The sequence below is a fragment of the Ranitomeya variabilis genome, chromosome 5 (genome assembly GCF_051348905.1).
Source record: "Ranitomeya variabilis isolate aRanVar5 chromosome 5, aRanVar5.hap1, whole genome shotgun sequence".
In the NCBI taxonomy this organism is placed as follows: domain Eukaryota; kingdom Metazoa; phylum Chordata; class Amphibia; order Anura; family Dendrobatidae; genus Ranitomeya; species Ranitomeya variabilis.
The window spans coordinates 252082778-252102311 of NC_135236.1; the positions used below are offsets into that span (position 1 = coordinate 252082778).

The 19534-nt window shown below is 44.2% G+C and overlaps 1 protein-coding gene across 4 annotated transcripts in view; it reads left to right on the top strand.

The window, feature by feature from the left end:
* The window catches only part of MPI (mannose phosphate isomerase), a 46006-nt gene extending 32029 nt beyond the window's left edge, over positions 1-13977 (top strand). For all 4 annotated transcript variants that reach the window (XM_077264054.1, XM_077264053.1, XM_077264050.1 and 1 more), the window contains exons 4-8: positions 7202-7343; positions 8848-9036; positions 9218-9391; positions 10654-10862; positions 13536-13977. In XM_077264054.1, coding sequence (XP_077120169.1) covers positions 7202-7343; positions 8848-9036; positions 9218-9391; positions 10654-10862; positions 13536-13748 — 927 coding nt within the window. In that variant the 3' untranslated portion in view covers positions 13749-13977. The remainder of the gene's footprint in view (positions 1-7201; positions 7344-8847; positions 9037-9217; positions 9392-10653; positions 10863-13535) is intronic.
* Positions 13978-19534: the final 5557 nt, after the last annotated feature.

Below are 19534 nucleotides of genomic sequence, written 5' to 3' on the forward strand. Positions count from 1 at the left end.
CAATGACACAGGAAATTTTTGGCTTACCGATGTGGTGCTATTTTCCTCCTCAAGGGACTCTAGATTAGCCAGTGCTTCCTTTTCTTGGGTAGATGGAAAAAGATCATCCAGCTCTGATCTGTAGTGCATTCTTTGTAAGATCATCTTTCTAGAGAAGAGATGAAGATCCTTGATAGCTATGAATGGATCTTAATATTGGGAAGGAGAGAAAGTTAGTCGCTTAGTTAGAACCCTGTGTTGTACCTCAGTAAGGCAATGATTAGAAAGATTAATTACCTTAAATTTGTCATCTCTGTGTTTAGGTGTTCTAGAAAAAATGTCGGCTTGTTTTCTATACTCATTTTTTCTTGCTCCAAGTCTAGTAGTCATATTAGACCCACGATTAGTACTAGAAATGCTAGTTTCTGATGTAGAAGACATCGAACTAAAAGATGATTGTCGATGGGGATATATTTGGTACACACACTTTGTTGCTTGGCAACACATTTTGGTCCGTCATTTCCGTTATTGCGTATTTGGGTCCTATATGGGGGTATACTTGCTGCATAATATAAGCATCTGGTAATGCTATTTTGGCAATCTACGCCATGGGTTCCTATGGGTTGACACTTGTCACATTATCCTAATTTTACTGCGGTCGGCATTAACGTGGCGATTTGGTCCATCACTTCCGCAATTGTGCATTGGGCCCTATACGGGGATATACTGGTTGGATAATAGAAGCATTTGGGATTGCTATTTCCACAATTGCGCAATGGGTCCACGCGGGTTGATGTTCGTCACATTATGCTAATTTTGTTGCGGCAGTGATTAACGCTATGATTGGCTGAGATTTACTTAAATACACTCCCATTTCCCTCCATGCTACACGCCCCCGGAAGAAGAATTAATCGAAACGCGCGTAGGGGTTTACACAGGTCTCGTGCTATCCCACTGTGGTAAATATGTTCTGAAGTTTTTCCATAATTAGTAAACCAACCCACATCATTGTAGGCACTTTGGCACTTTTTTCAGGTGTTCCTATCAGGATATTAATTACCATTGTTAGGGTAATACCCTTAGGATTACTACCTTTAGCCTCCTAATATTTGGCCATATTGACTTGTATGTGAGGTTGTTCATGTTTATGCACTTACCACTTTTATATGGGGGTTTCCCTCTTAGGTTTTTTTCATCAGACATATTATCTATTACCGCTATGTTGATATACACTCACTGGCCACTTTATTAGGTACACCTGTCCAACTTCTTGTTAACACTTAATTTCTAATCAGCCAATCACATGGCGGCAACTCAGTGCATTTAGGCATGTAGACATGGTCAAGACAATCTCCTGCAGTTCAAACCGAGCATCAGTATGGGGAAGAAAGGTGATTTGAGTGCCTTTGAACGTGGCATGGTTGTTGGTGCCAGAAGGGCTGGTCTGAGTATTTCAGAAACTGCTGATCTACTGGGATTTTCACGCACAACCATCTCTAGGGTTTACAGAGAATGGTCCGAAAAAGAAAAAAAATCCAGTGAGCGGCAGTTCTGTGGGCGGAAATGCCTTGTTGATGCCAGAGGTCAGAGGAGAATGGGCAGACTGGTTCGAGCTGATAGAAAGGCAACAGTGACTCAAATCGCCACCCGTTACAACCAAGGTAGGCCTAAGAGCATCTCTGAACGCACAGTGCGTCGAACTTTGAGGCAGATGGGCTACAGCAGCAGAAGACCACACCGGGTACCACTCCTTTCAGCTAAGAACAGGAAACTGAGGCTACAATTTGTACAAGCTCATCGAAATTGGACAGTAGAAGATTGGAAAAACGTTGCTTGGTCTGATGAGTCTCGATTTCTGCTGCGACATTCGGATGGTAGGGTCAGAATTTGGCGTAAACAACATGAAAGCATGGATCCATCCTGCCTTGTATGGAGCATCTTTGGGATGTGCAGCCGACAAATCTGCGGCAACTGTGTGATGCCATCATGTCAATATGGACCAAAATCTCTGAGGAATGCTTCCAGCACCTTGTTGAATTTATGCCACGAAGAATTGAGGCAGTTCTGAAGGCAAAAGGGGGTCCAACCCGTTACTAGCATGGTGTACCTAATAAAGTGGCCGGTGAGTGTATATGGCATAAAGCCACTTGGTGGCCTGCTTAAATATTCATTGTATAGGTGTCAACATATAGGTTTCAGTGTATTTTACATGAGATCTGCTTTTAGATCGGAGGTACTTTTACATCTTTTTGGATTGTGTATAATGGTTTGAGGTTTTTATCTCTTTGATACAAATAAAATGTTATGTTTTTTGAACTTAACATTTTTGTGGCCTGTCTAATATTTTTTGGGGGGCCTTTGTGTGTCTATCATATTTGAATGTGTTCCTTTGGAAAATTGGTGAATGGACTAATATGTATACCAATGTTAAACACAGGCAGTATATGGATGGCACAGTGATGCCATCCATGTGCTGTACGTGTTTGACACAGACCCACAGACTTGTGTGGGCACTTTTCGTCCATGCTGCCAGAAAAAAACAAAAAACTAACATGTCTCGGTGAGTTTTTGAAAGACACATGGTGAACAGCCCCATAGACTATAATGGATATGTGTTGTGTTGGTAAAAAAATATGGATAGAACATGTGTACATGCAACACGGTCGTCTAAAAGAAAGCAATTTTCTTACTTTTTTGTTTTTTAAATTTCACATATCGCAATCCATTAAAAAAAGTAGTCCTTATTAGGCAATGCAAAAAATGTAAAACTTTTTTTGTTTTGTTATAAAGCTAGGAATATAGAAAATGTCAAAAATAAATCTCATCAAAATAAATATTTTTTGCATTATAACCTGAGTTAAACAATAGATCATTTTTGCCATGTTGCATTACCGTTAAACAAAACTTAAGCCTGATGTGTTTTTTTTTGTTTTTGTTTTTTTATTCATGGCTACTCGATGAAATTTTTCACTAATTTTGAAAAGCTACTTTTTTAATTCTGGAAAAGATGAGACCAGCAGCGGAATAGGAACAGTTTGTGTTTTTAATTAGTATTAGCAAACACTCTGGCTCTTCGTAAAATTAAAAATAAAATGTGTGAACAATCCTTTTTAAATTAAATTTTCTTTGATGTGTGCTTAGTGGTTCGGATTGAGACAGGTTCTTGATGACTACACAGCTCTTGACGGGAATCTAAGATGGAAACAATGTCATTAAATGTCTTTCTAGCTCTTACCTGTAACTTCAGTATTCTAATCTCAGCGTAAAGATTTTTTTTCTTCTGATAATTCTTCACGCCATTTGGAAAACTCCAGTCCATATTTTCCATTAGGGCATATGGATCTAATAGTAGGAATCCTCTCAGGACCCCCTCTATGATCCGGTGGTGAACTCAAAGGCCATCTGATACATTTTTGTCTACTCTTTTGCAAATTGTATCTTCAGAGAGGAATAGACAGTTTACATTTATGTACAATATATGTATAAATATCTAATATATAATTGCCTACAATACTACTTCCTGCAATTTGTGCCAACTTCCATGGCTTTGTCCGGAGCTAATGTCCGGAGCTAATGTCCGGAGCTAATGTCCGGAGCTAAGTGACGTCACCAGTGTCCTACACCCAGGCAGAGCACAGGGGCCCCAGGCAGAGCACAGGGGCCCCAGGCAGAGCACAGGGGCCCCAGGCAGCATATGGGGCCCCAGGCAGAGCACAGGGGACCCAGGAAGAGCACAGGGGCCCCAGGCAGCATATGGGGACCCAGGCAGAGCACAGGGGCCCCAGGCAGCATATGGGGCCCCAGGCAGAGCACAGTGGCCCCAGGCAGAGCACAGTGGCCCCAGGCAGAGCATATGGGGCCCCAGGCAGAGCACAGGGGCCCCAGGCAGAGCACAGGGGCCCCAGGCAGCATATGGGGCCCCAGGCAGAGCACAGTGGCCCCAGGCAGCATATGGGGCCCCAGGCAGAGCACAGGGGCCCCAGGCAGAGCACAGGGGCCCCAGGCAGCATATGGGGCCCCAGGCAGAACATGGGGCCCCAGGCAGAGCACAGTGGCCCCAGGCAGAGCACAGGGGCCCCAGGCAGAACATGGGGCCCCAGGCAGAGCACAGTGGCCCCAGGCAGAGCACAGGGGCCCCAGGCAGAACATGGGGCCCCAGGCAGAGCACAGGGGCCCCAGGCAGCATATGGGGCCCCAGGCAGAGCACAGTGGCCCCAGGCAGCATATGGGGCCCCAGGCAGAGCACAGGGGCCCCAGGCAGAGCACAGGGGCCCCAGGCAGCATATGGGGCCCCAGGCAGAGCACAGTGGTCCCAGGCAGCTTATGGGGCCCCAGGCAGAACATGGGGCCCCAGGCAGAGCACAGTGGCCCCAGGCAGAGCACAGGGGCCCCAGGCAGAACATGGGGCCCCAGGCAGAGCACAGTGGCCCCAGGCAGAGCACAGGGGCCCCAGGCAGAACATGGGGCCCCAGGCAGAGCACAGGGGCCCCAGGCAGCATATGGGGCCCCAGGCAGAGCACAGGGGCCCCAGGCAGCATATGGGGCCCCAGGCAGAGCACAGTGGCCCCAGGCAGAGCACACACCAAATCGGAGGCCGAGGGGCCCCGCCCACCAAATCGGAGGCCGAGGGGCCCCGCCCACCAAATCGGAGGCCGAGGGGCCCCGCCCACCAAATCGGAGGCCGAGGGGCCCCGCCCACCAAATCGGAGGCCGAGGGGCCCCGCCCACCAAATCGGAGGCCGAGGGGCCCCGCCCACCAAATCGGAGGCCGAGGGGCCCCGCCCACCAAATCGGAGGCCGAGGGGCCCCACCTGTGAAAATTTTACTGTGAAAATACCTGATGGGCACACAAGTATGCGCCAGTATGGGTACTAAGAGCTTTTCCACATAATAATGAAATATTTTAAAATGTCATAGAACATACCAATATACATAGTTATTGATACATATTATTTATTATTTACATTATTGTTCTTAAGCAAAGAACCGTTGTTGTGGCATTTGCCACAACACGCAAAGTTGTTGTCTGATGTCTTTCATCACTCCCCTCATAAGCATGTTTATGGATCCTGTGTAACTGTACCTTAAATAACAAGAATTGTCAAGAGCTGGTGAGTGCAGCCATTTTTTGTTCTTTCTTACTATTATTTATTAATTGTATTATTCTTACATTTGAATAAATAAAGTATATATGGATTCTAGACTCCCGATTCTTTAGAATCGGGCTGCCATCTAGTGTATACATATTTGTCCACTACTAGGACAACCCCTTCTTAAACCAAATGTTCGGCCCCAATGAAATAATAAAGCGTATACTTCCCTCCCATGCCAGCTCCGTTCCAACAGTGTCGGCTCTTTCTCTCCCGTGGCTCCTGTGCTGCGGTGTTATGACACGTGATGCCCGGCGCCCAATCAGCGGTGACGTCACTGTCTCCGTCTTCGGACAAACTGAACATGAAGGGGAAGTCCAGGATCAACTACAGCCCCGGACTTCCTCTTCATGTTCAGTTTGTACAAAGGTGGAGACAGTGACACCAGCGCTGATTGGGCATCATGTGTCACAACAACCGCATGGGAGCACCAGAGAGAGCGAGTGCCTACACTGCTGGACCGGAGCTGGCATTTGGTTTAAGAAGGGGTTGTCCTAGTAGTGGACAACCCCTTTAATTTCCCAGATGAGAATTCATGGCTTAGAAGTCTCCTCACTCTGAAATGCCAGGTCTGGTCACTCTCCACATGGAGAAACGTTACCTCTTAGATCCATGCCTATTCTTTTGAAAGAGTGCTATATAGAACTGCAAATATTAATAGCCACTCACAGCTTCCTTCAACAGACATTCAGTGGTTCCAGCAGCATAAATTTAAAGGGAACCTGTCAGCAGGAGTGTGCTCAGAAACCTGCAGACAGTGTCAGGTCGGCGCCGTTATACTGATTTTTGATACCTTGGATGATGAAATCCGTCTTGTTGTTTAATCTTTATTTTCCATTTTGAGTTAGAGATTCCCGTGCTCCAGGGTGGGCTGTCGGGGTCTTCATGAGGTGCTCTGATTTTATAGTCCTAATGCTGACTGGTCACTGATCCCTCACTGTAGAAAAGCCGCGGAGACACCATCACGTGTTTCTCAACGCAAGCAATGAATAGCCAGGTCTTTCACCGGGAAGGAACAACCACGGGAAGGGCAGCATCCAATAAAGGAAAACCACCTATGCCAAAACATGGTATCCATACACAGACAGCTGTTTTGGGGTATTTGCCCCTCATCAGTGTGGAGTAGGAAACTGGCTATTAGGAGCAGTGCCTGGTGAAAAGGCTATAAACATAAGGATGAATGACCTCGGGGAGATCAAAACATCCAACACCGCGGAGACACTATCATGTGTTTCTCATCGCAGTGATCCAGAACACTGCCCCCATCCCTTAGGGGAAATATGCAAATGCATGTAGAAAAACCGCGGAGACACCATCACATGTTTCTCAACGCAAGCAATGAATAGCCAGGTCTTTCACCGGGTGATCCAGAACACTGCCCCACCATGTTTTGGTATAGGTGGTTTTCCTTATTGGATGCTGCCCTTCCCCTGGTTGTTCTTCCCGGTCTCCGCGGTGTTGGATGTTTTGATCTCCCCGAGGTCATTCATCCTTATGTTTATATGTTTACTGATCCCTCACTGACCTGCCCCCTATTTTACATACTGCATAGAATATGGTTTAAAAAAACAAAAATCAGGCAGGTGCCTTCGCTGTAGCATGATCTGGTGGATAATATGGCTGTTTTTATTTAGAAATATAGTTTTGTTGGAAAAAAAATAGCATTTATCATGTGCCATTTTACTAGAGAGCGAATCAAATCAGGCTCCATTCATTCTCTATGGGGCTGCTGGAAAAAGGCAAACACTGCCTGTAGCAGCCCAGTGGGAAATGAGTGGAGCGTCAGTCGGGCATGTGCACTGCTGCTCCATTCAGCTGATGAGTGGGGGTCCCAGTAGTCAGACCACCACAAATCTCTCTGGATAGATGATAACTTCACCAGACGTCCCCTTTAATGGATCATAGATTGTCATATTTTTGTTTTCCTTCCTTTTCTAACATAAATGTTTTCTCTTCTATTGTTTTCTTTGTCCACATTTAATTGTTCTTTCAGCTTTATCATTTGTCATCCTAACCCCTCAGTCTTGTCGCTTTTTTTTTTTTTTTTCCCCTCTTACTTTCTTTATACCTAGACGCTGGCCAAGAAGCTGCATGCTCAATTTCCTCAGCATTACCCCGATGACAACCACAAGCCAGAGATGGCCATTGCTCTCACCCCTTTCCGGGGTCTTTGTGGATTCAGACCTATATCTGAGATTGTAGGATTCTTGCAGGGTACGCATTGTACACCATTCCACTGTGCACATACGTGGGTGCATTGTTTTATTTTAGAAGTTTTATAGATTTCTATATGCCAAGATTAGAGCGATTGCTATTTTTCCATTCCGCCATGCCCGTCACTTTTCAAGCTGCTGCTCAGAGACTAATGGTCACGTTAGTACTGATGGATGAAATGACAGATGCTTGATGGCTTTTTAAAAAAAAATATTTAAAAAGTGACAACAATATGGTTTTACCTACTGTTGTCACTTTTGTAATAATGGTACAATCCAAGAAAGGGCTAAAAGTCTTTGGCTATCTCCTGAGTTTGTAATACATGACCGTTGGTATATTTTGGGTATATATCCTCTTTAAAGGGTTATTCCCACCTTCATAAATGGATATAGTCAGATAGTAGTTGTAAAAATAAGCATTTGTACAATGTTATGCTTACAGAAATGTGCATCTGTTCTAGATATATTTACACTTTTTTTTTTTTTTCTTTTTTGCTTGTTTGTCCAAGGGACTGACCACCACTGCTGCCTCGATTGTACGCACTGTGCTGAAGCTGGCCGGGAATAGGAGATAGGCTACGTTCACATTTGCGTTGTGTGACGCAACGCAAAACGCATGCACAACGCAGCGTTTTGTGACGCATGCGTTCATTTTTTGCATGATTTTTGGCGCAGAAAAAACTGCATCATGCAGCGTCTTCTGCGCCCTGACAGTTGCGCCAAAATGACGCATGCGTCACAAAGCACAAGACAACGCATGTCCATGCGCCCCCCATGTTAAATATAGGGGCGCATGAACGTAGCCATAACAGTGTTCTCCAGCTTCAAAACCGTTCTTACAAGTTAAAGTAGAAAAGAGCTTATAAGCATGAAGTATGTCCTGCTGTCTAACAGTGATGGTCGGTCTCCAAGGCAACAAATAAAAGAAAAGTGTTAATATCTCAAGAATGGCTGAAAATTGTATTAAAGGGGTTGTCCGGTTTAAAATGTAAAGTCTGCATGCACTCTAGGTGACTGCAGACTTGTGAATCCTCTCTGTGCACATACTGTGCTGCAAAAATTCGCTAGTGTCTGCCCCGGGAACGGAGGTGATGTATACGATATGCATACTACCGGGCAGAATCCGTCAAGTGGTCACAGCCTTGCTCCATACAAGTGTATTCCTGACCGCCATTCCCGAGGCAGACACCAGCGAATCCTCGCAGCGTACAGTGCATGCGCCGGGGGATTCACAAGTCTGCAGTCACCCAGAGTACCTGTAGATTTTACATGTTAGACAGGACCACCCCTTTAAGCAGTAAATGTCAAAATCTGACAATATCCACCTATGCACATACGAATAACTCTTAACTGTAGGACAGCCATTCCAGATAAGAAAAGGGATAGCACGTGATACATTCTGAAAACTACCCAAATAAAAGCTCTTTACACATAGGCACAGCCTGACACTTGCATTTTCTCCTTGAAGCTCAGTTTTTAAAGGATATCCCTCCATTACTTTTTAGGCATTCCAGAGTTTCGTACACTTATTGGTCCGGATGCTGCACAACAGCTGGAGTCCAGTGCAGAAGATCCCGGTAAGGACGCAGAGCAACGGAAAGCGATGCAGCAATGCTTCACCTGCATGATGCAGAGCGGCAAGAAGGAGGTTGCAGAACAGCTGAACTTGCTGGTGCAACGCGTAACGCAGCAAGGTAGGGAAACAAGCCAGAGACTAACAGAGGCAAACGTGGCTGACTTCTTTCAGCATGCTAAAGCGTGAAACGAAGTAATCGGTCAACCAGAAACGTCCTTCTCCTTTTACTCCTCACTCTGAATTCTATCATCTTATACCATAGTTAATTGTTACTTCTTACATAACTGTTCATATTTCAGTTCAAAGAGCAGAAGATGTGTCGTCCTGTATTGGAGACCTGCTCCTCACGCTGCACTCGCAGTTCCCTGGAGACATAGGCTGCTTTGCTATATATTTTCTCAATGTGGTGACTCTTCAGCCTGGAGAGGCCATGTATCTCGGAGCCAATGAACCCCATGCATATCTGGAGGGAGGTGAGTAACTGTAGAATAACCTATTGGTAACCAGTATTACCTGCTTTCTACATAGAAAACAACCATATAGCAATCTTGGAGCATGAAAAACATGTTTTTTTGTTTGTTTTTTTATATATATATATATTTTTGTTTCAATATTTCTGCACAATTTAATTAAAACAGCAATGTCTAGAGTCTAGACTATAGTATAATACATGGAAAGAGTATTTTCAGTAGAAGTAAACTTTCATATTTACTTGTAGATATAGAGCCATTGGATGAACTTGAGACTTGTAAAAAAATAAAGTTTGTAATTTCTGCAAAATTGTCAAAATAAGTTAGATTTGGAGTTGCTAGTTCAACATCTCAGATTGATTTTCCTTTCTATTGCCGACTGATGGATGGACAGACGTCTGCACCAGAAGGTCAAAGAGTAAATCCCTCTTCACCAAGTCTCTTTCAATAGATTTCTCACTGGCATACCATGCTTCTAGCCACAAAAATACCCCTCCAAAAAGCCACACGTCCAAATACTCAATGAGAAGAGATGCTCCTGTGGTTCTGGAGACCAAATTCATGCGTAATTCTGGCCGATCACTAATTTGTATGAAGATAATATCGTAATATAAAATACGTTCTTCCCCTACATTTGGAATAGCTCCAAGCACTGAGGAATATGGGACCCTTACCATCACATTGTTTATTATGACATAGGAAAAAGTTATCACTAAACCCCAACTACATCTGTCATTTCTTCCTTTATGACAGGGAAAGTAGAAAAAGAGCTGACGATACTGCGAGATTTCACTGCAGGCTAGGGCTGAATAATATAGTTTTTATTAATAATGGGAAATAATAATGTATGCAATTAAACCCACATATTTCATGATTTATACCTCCACCCTACTAGACAATTGTCCTTTTGTAAGGGAAATAAAACACCAGTGTCCTCCGTGTTCTCCACTCGTCACAGACGCACAAAAGAACAATGTTAGGAGATATCCCTCAAATGTTCCAGCCGCCACTTTCTGGAGCCTATGTATATAAAATATGGAGTAGAGGAGATACTGGGGATAACTGCCTTCACGTCTGAACTTTTACCAGTCCATTTATTCTCTACGGCTTCCATTTCTCAATGGTAGTAAAGGATCCGTAACTCCATTGCTCTAGATACATAATATAGCTGGTGAACACTGTCCTATTTAGAGCTTTGCGACAAGTGCAAGCGCCATTTTAGTGGTGTAACATAGAACATCTTCCCTCTTTGTCTTTCTACCCAGATTGCGTGGAATGTATGGCTTGTTCTGATAACACGGTCCGTGCTGGACTCACCCCTAAATTTATAGATGTGGACACTCTGTGTGCGATGCTGACCTACACACCAGCTCCTGCTGCTGACAAGCTGTTCACCCCATCACCAGTTGGTGGGGACTCCTGCGCCCTCCTCTATAACCCTCCCGTACCAGATTTCTCAGTCATCAAAATTGAGGTAAATGAGCATATTGCACCAGGGCTCAGGTGATGATACATAAATAATCTTGTGATAAAATATCCGGAAACATAGAAGCATCAGTTTAGGCATTTTATAGATTTTGCACAAATATGGGACACAGTAATAATATATACAGCACACATTGTAGTGGAGTGCAGTCCGATGTACGCTCACAGAGACTATGGAAAAACGGAGTTCTCCATCTTCTCCGCACCTGTGCTGCAATTCTGTCATGTGAGAGAATCGGATCACACTCAGATGACACTCGGCTCAAACTCTAACAGCGCGTCATTAGCATAACCGGCCTCATTCTCTCACATGTGACAATGTACGGCAATGTGAGCGATCCCTAAAGTGTGTTCATAAGGATAAGCCATTAGCTGCTCACTATAAATGTATACCATTATTTTGTGTTCGTTCTTACAGTGAGAGTCAGTGGCGGACATGTGACTTGTACACGCCACTTTTTCAAATGTACACGCAGAATGTATTGCCAAAAAGTGATGTGAACAGAGGCAAAGATGTTCTCTAAGGCTGGTTTCACACGTCCTTATATTTCCGGAACCGGATGTACCGGAGATATCCGTGTGTGTGTAATACTTGCGGCACATGTGTTGCAACAGTGTGCCGCATCAGTACCACACGGACGGGCGCCAGGGAAGAAGCGCTACCGTAAGCGCTGTTCCCCGGCGCCGGGTCCTGAAGCCTGCTCTCCTCATTCTCCCCTGCTCTGCCAACGATCAACGCGAGCATGGGAGAATAGTGAGAGAGTTAAATTCAATTGAGAACAATGACAGCAGGTGAAGGCTGATGGGACTATTACTCTCATCAGCCTGCTCCTGCTGCCACTAATAAGTGACAGCAGGAGCGGCTGATGGGGGAGGTATTCATCACCTGCCACCTGCGCCATAAATAATTTAATGAGAAAACCCAGCGTGAGTTCCCCATTCTTTTCTATAACCATCCAGGCAAAACTCACAGCTATGGGCTGCAACCCTCAGCTGTCAGCTTCAGCAAGGCTGGTTATCAAGAATAGAGGGGTTTCCCACCCTGTTTTTTAATTATTTAAATAATTTAAAAAAACTGCTTGGGGTCCCCTCTATTTTTGACCACCACTCAACTCTAGTAAGGGGCCATTGATATAGGCCTCCCAGCCTAAAAATAGCAGCCCGGAGCTGCCCAGAAAAGGCACATCTATTAGTTGCGCCAATTCTGGCACTTTGACCGACTCTTCCCACTTGCCCTGTAGCGATGGCAAGTGGGATTTATTTTTGTGGGGTTGATGTCACCTTTGTATTGTCAGGACCCATTAAACCCAGGGATTAGTAATGTAGGTGCGCCTATAAGACACCTATCAATTACTAATCCTAAAGTTGTATTTTAAAGATACAGCCAGAATAAAGTATTTTATTAGAAATAAAACAAAACACACTTTTCCATTTTTATTTAAAAATAACAAACACATGTTATACTCACCTAACACCTATTTCACAGAAGCCCTCGACTCCTGAAATAAAAAAAATAAAAAACAATAATATCCCTCACCTCTGTCGTTCTGTCCCACGCCGTAATTCACGCCTGGGAAATAAACAGCTTTCAACCTGGACGGTGCCAAGATGCGACCATCTAAGCTGACAACCACTGATGAATGAGCTGCTGCGAACGCAGCATCTGTGACCAGCGATGACATCATCGTGGTTACCGCCGGTCAGTGAGGCTGCATTCCCAGCAGGGCTGAACTGCGGTGACCTCAGCACTGTGGGAAAAAGCCAGTGATTCAGGTCACCGCAGTTCAAGCTCAGTGTCTTCACAGTAGATCAATGTCCGCTTTAGCAAGGCTGGATATCAAAAATGGAGAGGACCCTGCGTTGTTTTTTTTTAATTATTTATTTAAATAATTAAACAGCTTGGGGACTCCTCTATTCTTGATAACTAGCCTTGCTGATGCTGAGTTTTGCCTGGCTGGTTATAGAAAATAGAGGGGAACCCAGGCCGGGTTTTTCATTTATTTATAGTGCAGGAGCCGGCTGATGAATACTCCCATCAGCCGCTCCTGTTGTCACTGATATTAGTGGCAGTAGGAGTAGGAATAATAGTCCCATCAGCTGCCGCCTGCGGTCATTGTTCTCACTTGAATGTAACGCTCTCATCATTCTCCCATGCTCACGCTGATCGCCGGCAGGGGAAAATGATGAGTCGTCTTCAGCACCCTGGTGACTGTGCGTGTCGCACGGATGTGCACATGTGCGAGATGTTTTGCGGCCCGTGCTAACTGTAAAAAAACGGTCATCTCAGTGTGTTTTGCCCACGGACACGCGGTCCGTGAAAACACACTGACGTGCACAGACCCATTCACTTGAATGGGTCTACATGTGTCATTATCTCCGATACGTGTGAAAATTGTCACCACATGTACCGGAGACGCTGATGTGTGAAAGAGGCCTTAGACAGCATTCTAGTCCTTTCCTTCATTGTATTACTGGGCACGGCTGACTATTGGCTGCTAATGCCGCAAAGAGGCCAAAGTAATATAACAGTGATTATGTAGCATAATTTACTGAGGGTTTTCAGAATAATTGTATTCTTATTCTACTCTGAGTATGACCTTGTAGTCTTAACTTAAAACAAGACATGCAGTAAGTCAGGATGTCTATCTTTTTGTCCTTGCAGGTTCCATCTTCCATATCTCAGTACCAGGTCGCACCATTAGATTCTGCAAGTATTCTCCTGCTGGTACGGGGCCAGGCCAAAAGCCAAGGAATCCATGGAGAATTAAGTCTCCATGCTGGCTCCGTTCTGTTTATCTCTGCTAATGAAAGTATATCTCTGACTGTGGAGCGAGCCCACAATCTCCTATTATTCAGGGCTTGTTGTCTGTTGTAATGGTGGATAGGTGTAATGTTGTTACTCAATCCCGCTTCAGTGCCTACAACTGCTGGACTGACTTAAAAAGGACTTGCACAATATTTTTTTTTACTGTGTATATATAAAAGTGAAAAGTGATTTGAAGAGATATGGTCTTTTGAAACTTGTATGCAGATTTGCTCTTCAACCAATGAATGTTAATAGAGATTCTTCTCTGTGGGCGTTTACTTTTTCTCCTATATGACTTTGACTATTTTTATATTGGATTAAAGGGTTTTCGAATTGCAAAAAATCATGTATCAAACCCCATACAATCTTTATTATTAAAATGGAGGGCAAACCATGCCACCAAGAAGTGACCAAACCACAACCAAAACAAAACAAAACAAAAACGTGTTCCACCCAGTTTAAGAACTATGGGGTAAAGCTAGCAGTCCCTACACCGGTTCCTAGATGATAGCTGCCTGCCGGCGGAGGTTGGCACCCTAGGGGGGAGCGTATTGGCGCCCCCGCTCCTCGATGACTGACCCTAGTGGCCCTGATGGACCCTACAACCTCTGGTGAATCCCACTACCCGTAGGCTAAAGGACCACTAATTCTAAACAGACAACAACTCTTCTAAGGAACGCTAGCACCCATATATATTAAAAACAATATGAACACATGAGGACCAGACCGGTGATTGAATTGGAAAGTCTGAACAGAAATAGATACCTCTCTTAGGTGGCTATTTGGCAGATAGCCCCAGCTTGGAGTGTTAGGGGCATATCAGTGGAAGCCAAAAGAAAGATCAATATGCTGAACACCAAGTGTGTGAAAACAGGATACACTGATACTCGTTTGTCCAGTGTGTGTGTCAGCACAATACGGATCAACCTATATCACCGCAATTCTGATATCAGTGCATAGCCCGCACGTGCTTGAGGCCACCAACTGACACTAATGTACACACATTGCCAATCTATGTGGGACACAAAGCTATCAATCCATCGAGCCTCCTGATGAGCCTAGGCAGGCGAAACGCGTTGAGGCGTTAATATTGAAAGGACAGACGGTGTGGGAAGTCTGGCGTGATACAGATGAGTATCAACAATTTCAACAGTATCTATGTCATGGTGGCTGCTGAACACCAATAGTGTATATATCGATAACAGATGGTGTGTGTACATTAGTGTCAGTTGGTGGCCTCAAGCACGTGCGGGCTATGCACTGATATCAGAATTGCGGTGATATAGGTTGATCCGTATTGTGCTGACACACACACTGGACAAACGAGTATCAGTGTATCCTGTTTTCACACACTTGGTGTTCAGCATATTGATCTTTCTTTTGGCTTCCACTGATAGCCCCAGCTTGGAGTGTTAGGGGCATATCTGCCAAATAGCCACCTAAAGGTACCTTCACACGAAGCGACGCTGCAGCGATAGCGACAACGATGTCGATCGCTGCAGCGTCGCTGTTTGGTCGCTGGAGAGCTGTCACACAGACCGCTCTCCAGCGATCAACTATGCCGAGGTCCCCTGGTAACCAGGGTAAACATCGGGTAACTAAGCGCAGGGCCGCGCTTAGTAACCCGATGTTTACCCTGGTTACCAGCGTAAAATCTAAAAAAAACAAACAGCACATACTTACATTCACGTCCCCCTGCGTCCACTTCCTGACTGACTGAGCGCCGTACAGTGAGAGCAGAGCGGTGACGTCACCGCTGTGCTGCTTTCACTTTCACTTTGCAGCGCTGAGTCAGAGGAGGAAGCAGACTGCAGGGGACGCAATGTGAGTATGTGCTGTTTGTTTTTTTTACATTTTACGCTAGTAACCAGGGTAAACATCGGGTAACTAAGCGCGGCCCTGCGCTTAGTTACCCGATGTTTACCCTGGTTACCAGTGTAAAATATCGCTGGTATCGTTGCTTTTGCTTTCAAACACAACGATACACAGCGATCGGACGACCAAATAAAGTTCTGGACTTTATTCAGCGACCAGCGACATCACAGCAGGATCCTGATCGCTGCTGCGTGTCAAACGAAACGATATCGCTAGCGAGGACGCTGCAACGTCACGGATTGCTAGCGATATCGTTATAATGTCGTTTCGTGTGAAGGTACCTTAAGAGAGGTATCTATTTCTGTTCAGACTTTCCAATTCAATCACCGGTCTGGTCCTCATGTGTTCATATTGTTTTTAATATATATGGGTGCTAGCGTTCCTTAGAAGAGTTGTTGTCTGTTTAGAATTAGTGGTCCTTTAACCTACGGGTAGTGGGATTCACCAGAGGTTGTAGGGTCCATCAGGGCCACTAGGGTCAGTCATCGAGGAGCGGGGGCACCAATACGCTCCCCCCTAGGGTGCCAACCTCCGCCGGCAGGCAGCTATCATCTAGGAACCGGTGTAGGGACTGCTAGCTTTACCCCATAGTTCTTAAACTGGGTGGAACACGTTTTTGTTTTGTTTTGTTTTGGTTGTGGTTTGGTCACTTCTTGGTGGCATGGTTTGCCCTCCATTTTAATAATAAAGATTGTATGGGGTTTGATACATGATTTTTTCCTATATGACTTTGACCAATCAAAAGAAGTCAGTGTCATACAGTCAGTTTCAGGGTGACCTGGTGAGACTTGATGTGAAAGTCTGTTCTGACCTTCTCTGTGGGCTTTATTTTTTTATTTCGATCTTGAACAATGCTGCTTTCTTATGATGGGGACATAGTAAATGCCCCCAGAGAAGAACCCCTGTTAACACTCCCTTGGTTGAAGAGAAATTTGCATCGAAACCAGTATTACTGCAATGCCGGGGAGAAAAATAAACAAATGTTTTAATCACTCCCAATGCCCATTTTTACTAATATATAGTTTAAAATAAAATATTGTGATGTGTCCTCTTTAAAAATAATGAAATCTTTACACATTTAAGATCATGGGGCATTTTTACCTACACTGGAAGCTGCAGCTGGTCATATTAGGTCATCAAATGCAAACTTATTTTTCAAAAGTGGATGCAAAATAAAGATGGTTGCTATAAAAACTTTAATGTGTCTTTCTATCGTTGTCCCTTGTCATACAAATTATATCAGATTTTACTCTCCCGTTCCAGCGCTTTTTAGAGGGTAATCGATGCATGTATTTACCGTACCAATACAGTACATGAGACTGTTGCACATTGGACTGAAATGCACATGCTCATAAGGTCTAAATAACTTTTACTACTAAATATTTAGGCAAAGGGACCCTGTCATTAGATTCATGCTACTGACCTTAGTACAGCTTGATTCTGTGACCGGCTGTGGGATTGCAGCCAGGTATGTTTTACTCTGAAACAGTACAGCATTTCAGAGAAAACATGGTTTGAAGATCAGACTGGGGAGTACTATAGGTAATCACAGAATGGTAGAATTGGAAGGGACTTCAAGGGTCATCGTGTCCATCCCTCTGCTCAATGCAGGATTCACTAAACCAGGGGTCTCAAACTGTATTCCTCAAGGGCCGCAAACCATGCGTGTCTTCAAGATTTCCTTAGCATTGCACAAGGTGCTGGAATCATTATCTGTGCAGGTGATTAAATTCACCTGTGCAACACAAGGAAATCCAGAAAACATGACCTGTTTGAGGCCCATGAGGAATGCAGTTTGAAAGCTCTGCACTAAGCCATCTCAAACACATGTATGTTCAGCCTCTCTTTTGAAGACTTCCCTTGAAGGAGAACTCGCCACCTCTCGTGGCAGCCTGTTCCACTCATTGATCACCCTGTCAAAAAGTTTTTCCTAATATTTAATCTGTATCTTCTCCATTTCAGTTTTCATTCCACTGCTTCTCATGTTTCCATGTGCAAATGAGAATAATGATCCCTCTACACCAGTGTTTCCCAAATTCCAGTCCTCACGACCCCCACGGGTCATGTTTTCAGGATTTCATTAGTGTTGCACAGATGGTGGAAGTATCATCAAGGCACCAGGAATTCTCTCACCTGTGCAACACCATGGAAATCCTGAAAAGGGGCACCGTGGGGTTCGTGAGGACTGGAGTTCGGGAAACGCTGCTCTACACTGTGACATCCCTTTAGATATTTGCAGACAGCTAAGTCTCATCTTAACTTTCTTTTTTGCAAGTTAAACATTCCGAAATCCTCTAACCATTCCTCGTAGGGCATAGTTTGCAGTGTGCTCACCATCCTGGTAACTCTTCTCTGAACTTGCTCCACTTTGATTGTGTCTTTTTAAAATGTGGAGCCCAGTATTCCAGATGAGACCTGACCAAGGAGGAGTAGAGGGGGATAATTACTTCAAATGATCTACACTGTCTGATTCTGTTAATTCAGCCTGGAATTGTTTCCCTTTTTTGCTGCTGTATCACACTGTTGACTCACGTGCAGTCTGTGATCTATTAGTATACCCAAGTCTTTTCACATGTGCTGTTGCTTATTATACCCTATTCCTCCCATTCTGTATATGCTTTTTTTCATTTTTCTTGTCTAAATGTAAAATCTTGCATTTCTCCCCTTTAAAATATACAAATTCTGTGAGTTGCTGCCCACAGTTCCAGTTTGCTACACCTTTTTGAAACCTCTGTCTCCATTAGTGTTAGCTATCCCTCCTAGCTTTGTGTCATCAGCAAATTTAATCCGTTTACCATCAGTTCCCTCATCTAAATAATTGATAAAGATGTTGAACAACACTGGGGCCAGGACAGAACCCTGTGGTACCCCACTTGAGACATTCTTCCAACTGGATGTGCAACCATTTATTACCACTCTTTGGGTGCAATTACTAAATCAGTTATGAATCCACCTAACCATAGCTATGTCAATCCCATACTTGGTCATGTTTTCAATAAGGATGTTATGAGATACTCCGTCAAATGCTTTGCTGAAGTCAATATATACTATATCTACTGCATCTCCCTGATCCACCCACTCAGTCATTCTGTCATAGAAGGAAATTAAATTAGTCTGGCATGACTTGTTTGCTGCAAACCCATACTGGCTCTGATTAATCACTTCATTCTCCTTCAGGTACTTGCATGCATGTTGTTTAATAATTTGTTCAAAGATCTTTCCTGGTATAGAAGTAAGGCTCACTGGCCTATGATTTCCTGGGTCCACCTTCTTCCCCTTTTTGATCATAGGGACATTTGCTCTTCTCCAGTCTTCTGGGACTTCGCCTGTTTTGCAAGAATTTTTAAAGATTATGGAGAGTGGTTCCATAATTTCCGCTGCTAAGGGAGAGACTTAACTAGACTGATGTCCCTGTCTGGCTTCTCCTCACTCCTCTCCAGCTGACTGACAGGTCTGTAATTAAGTACACGCAAGAAACCAATCAATCAACTGGATGGTGGCAAGAATAAGCTGGCCAGGGACGTAATCGGACTAATCAGTTCTCTCCCTATTGTTCTCGATTGCCTTTTCAAACTGTTTTCTCTGAAGTGTTTCTGCATTTCAGCATAAGGCTATGTTCCCACAGTGAGCTTTTGGTGTTGTAGAATTTCTGCACCTGTTAAGTAACTTGGATTACTTTGGTTTTCCATTGTTTGTTTTTTTTTGTTTTGTTTTTTTCAATCCATTTTTCTCATGTTTTTGTCTCTGATAGATCATGTCTTAAATAAAGCTGCTGTATTTTTGTTAATACTTGGTACTGGGCTTTGGCAAAACTTTACTGATACAGTCATATGTCAGCTACATGTGTTTGTAGTGCAGTTCCACTGAGGAAACTCTCTAAAAACAAGTTTATTTTTTTCATTTTTTTTCCTGCAGGTTTTCTGCATCTCATGCAAGTTTATGGGGAAAATCTGCACATGAAACTCAGCGTAACCGCAAGA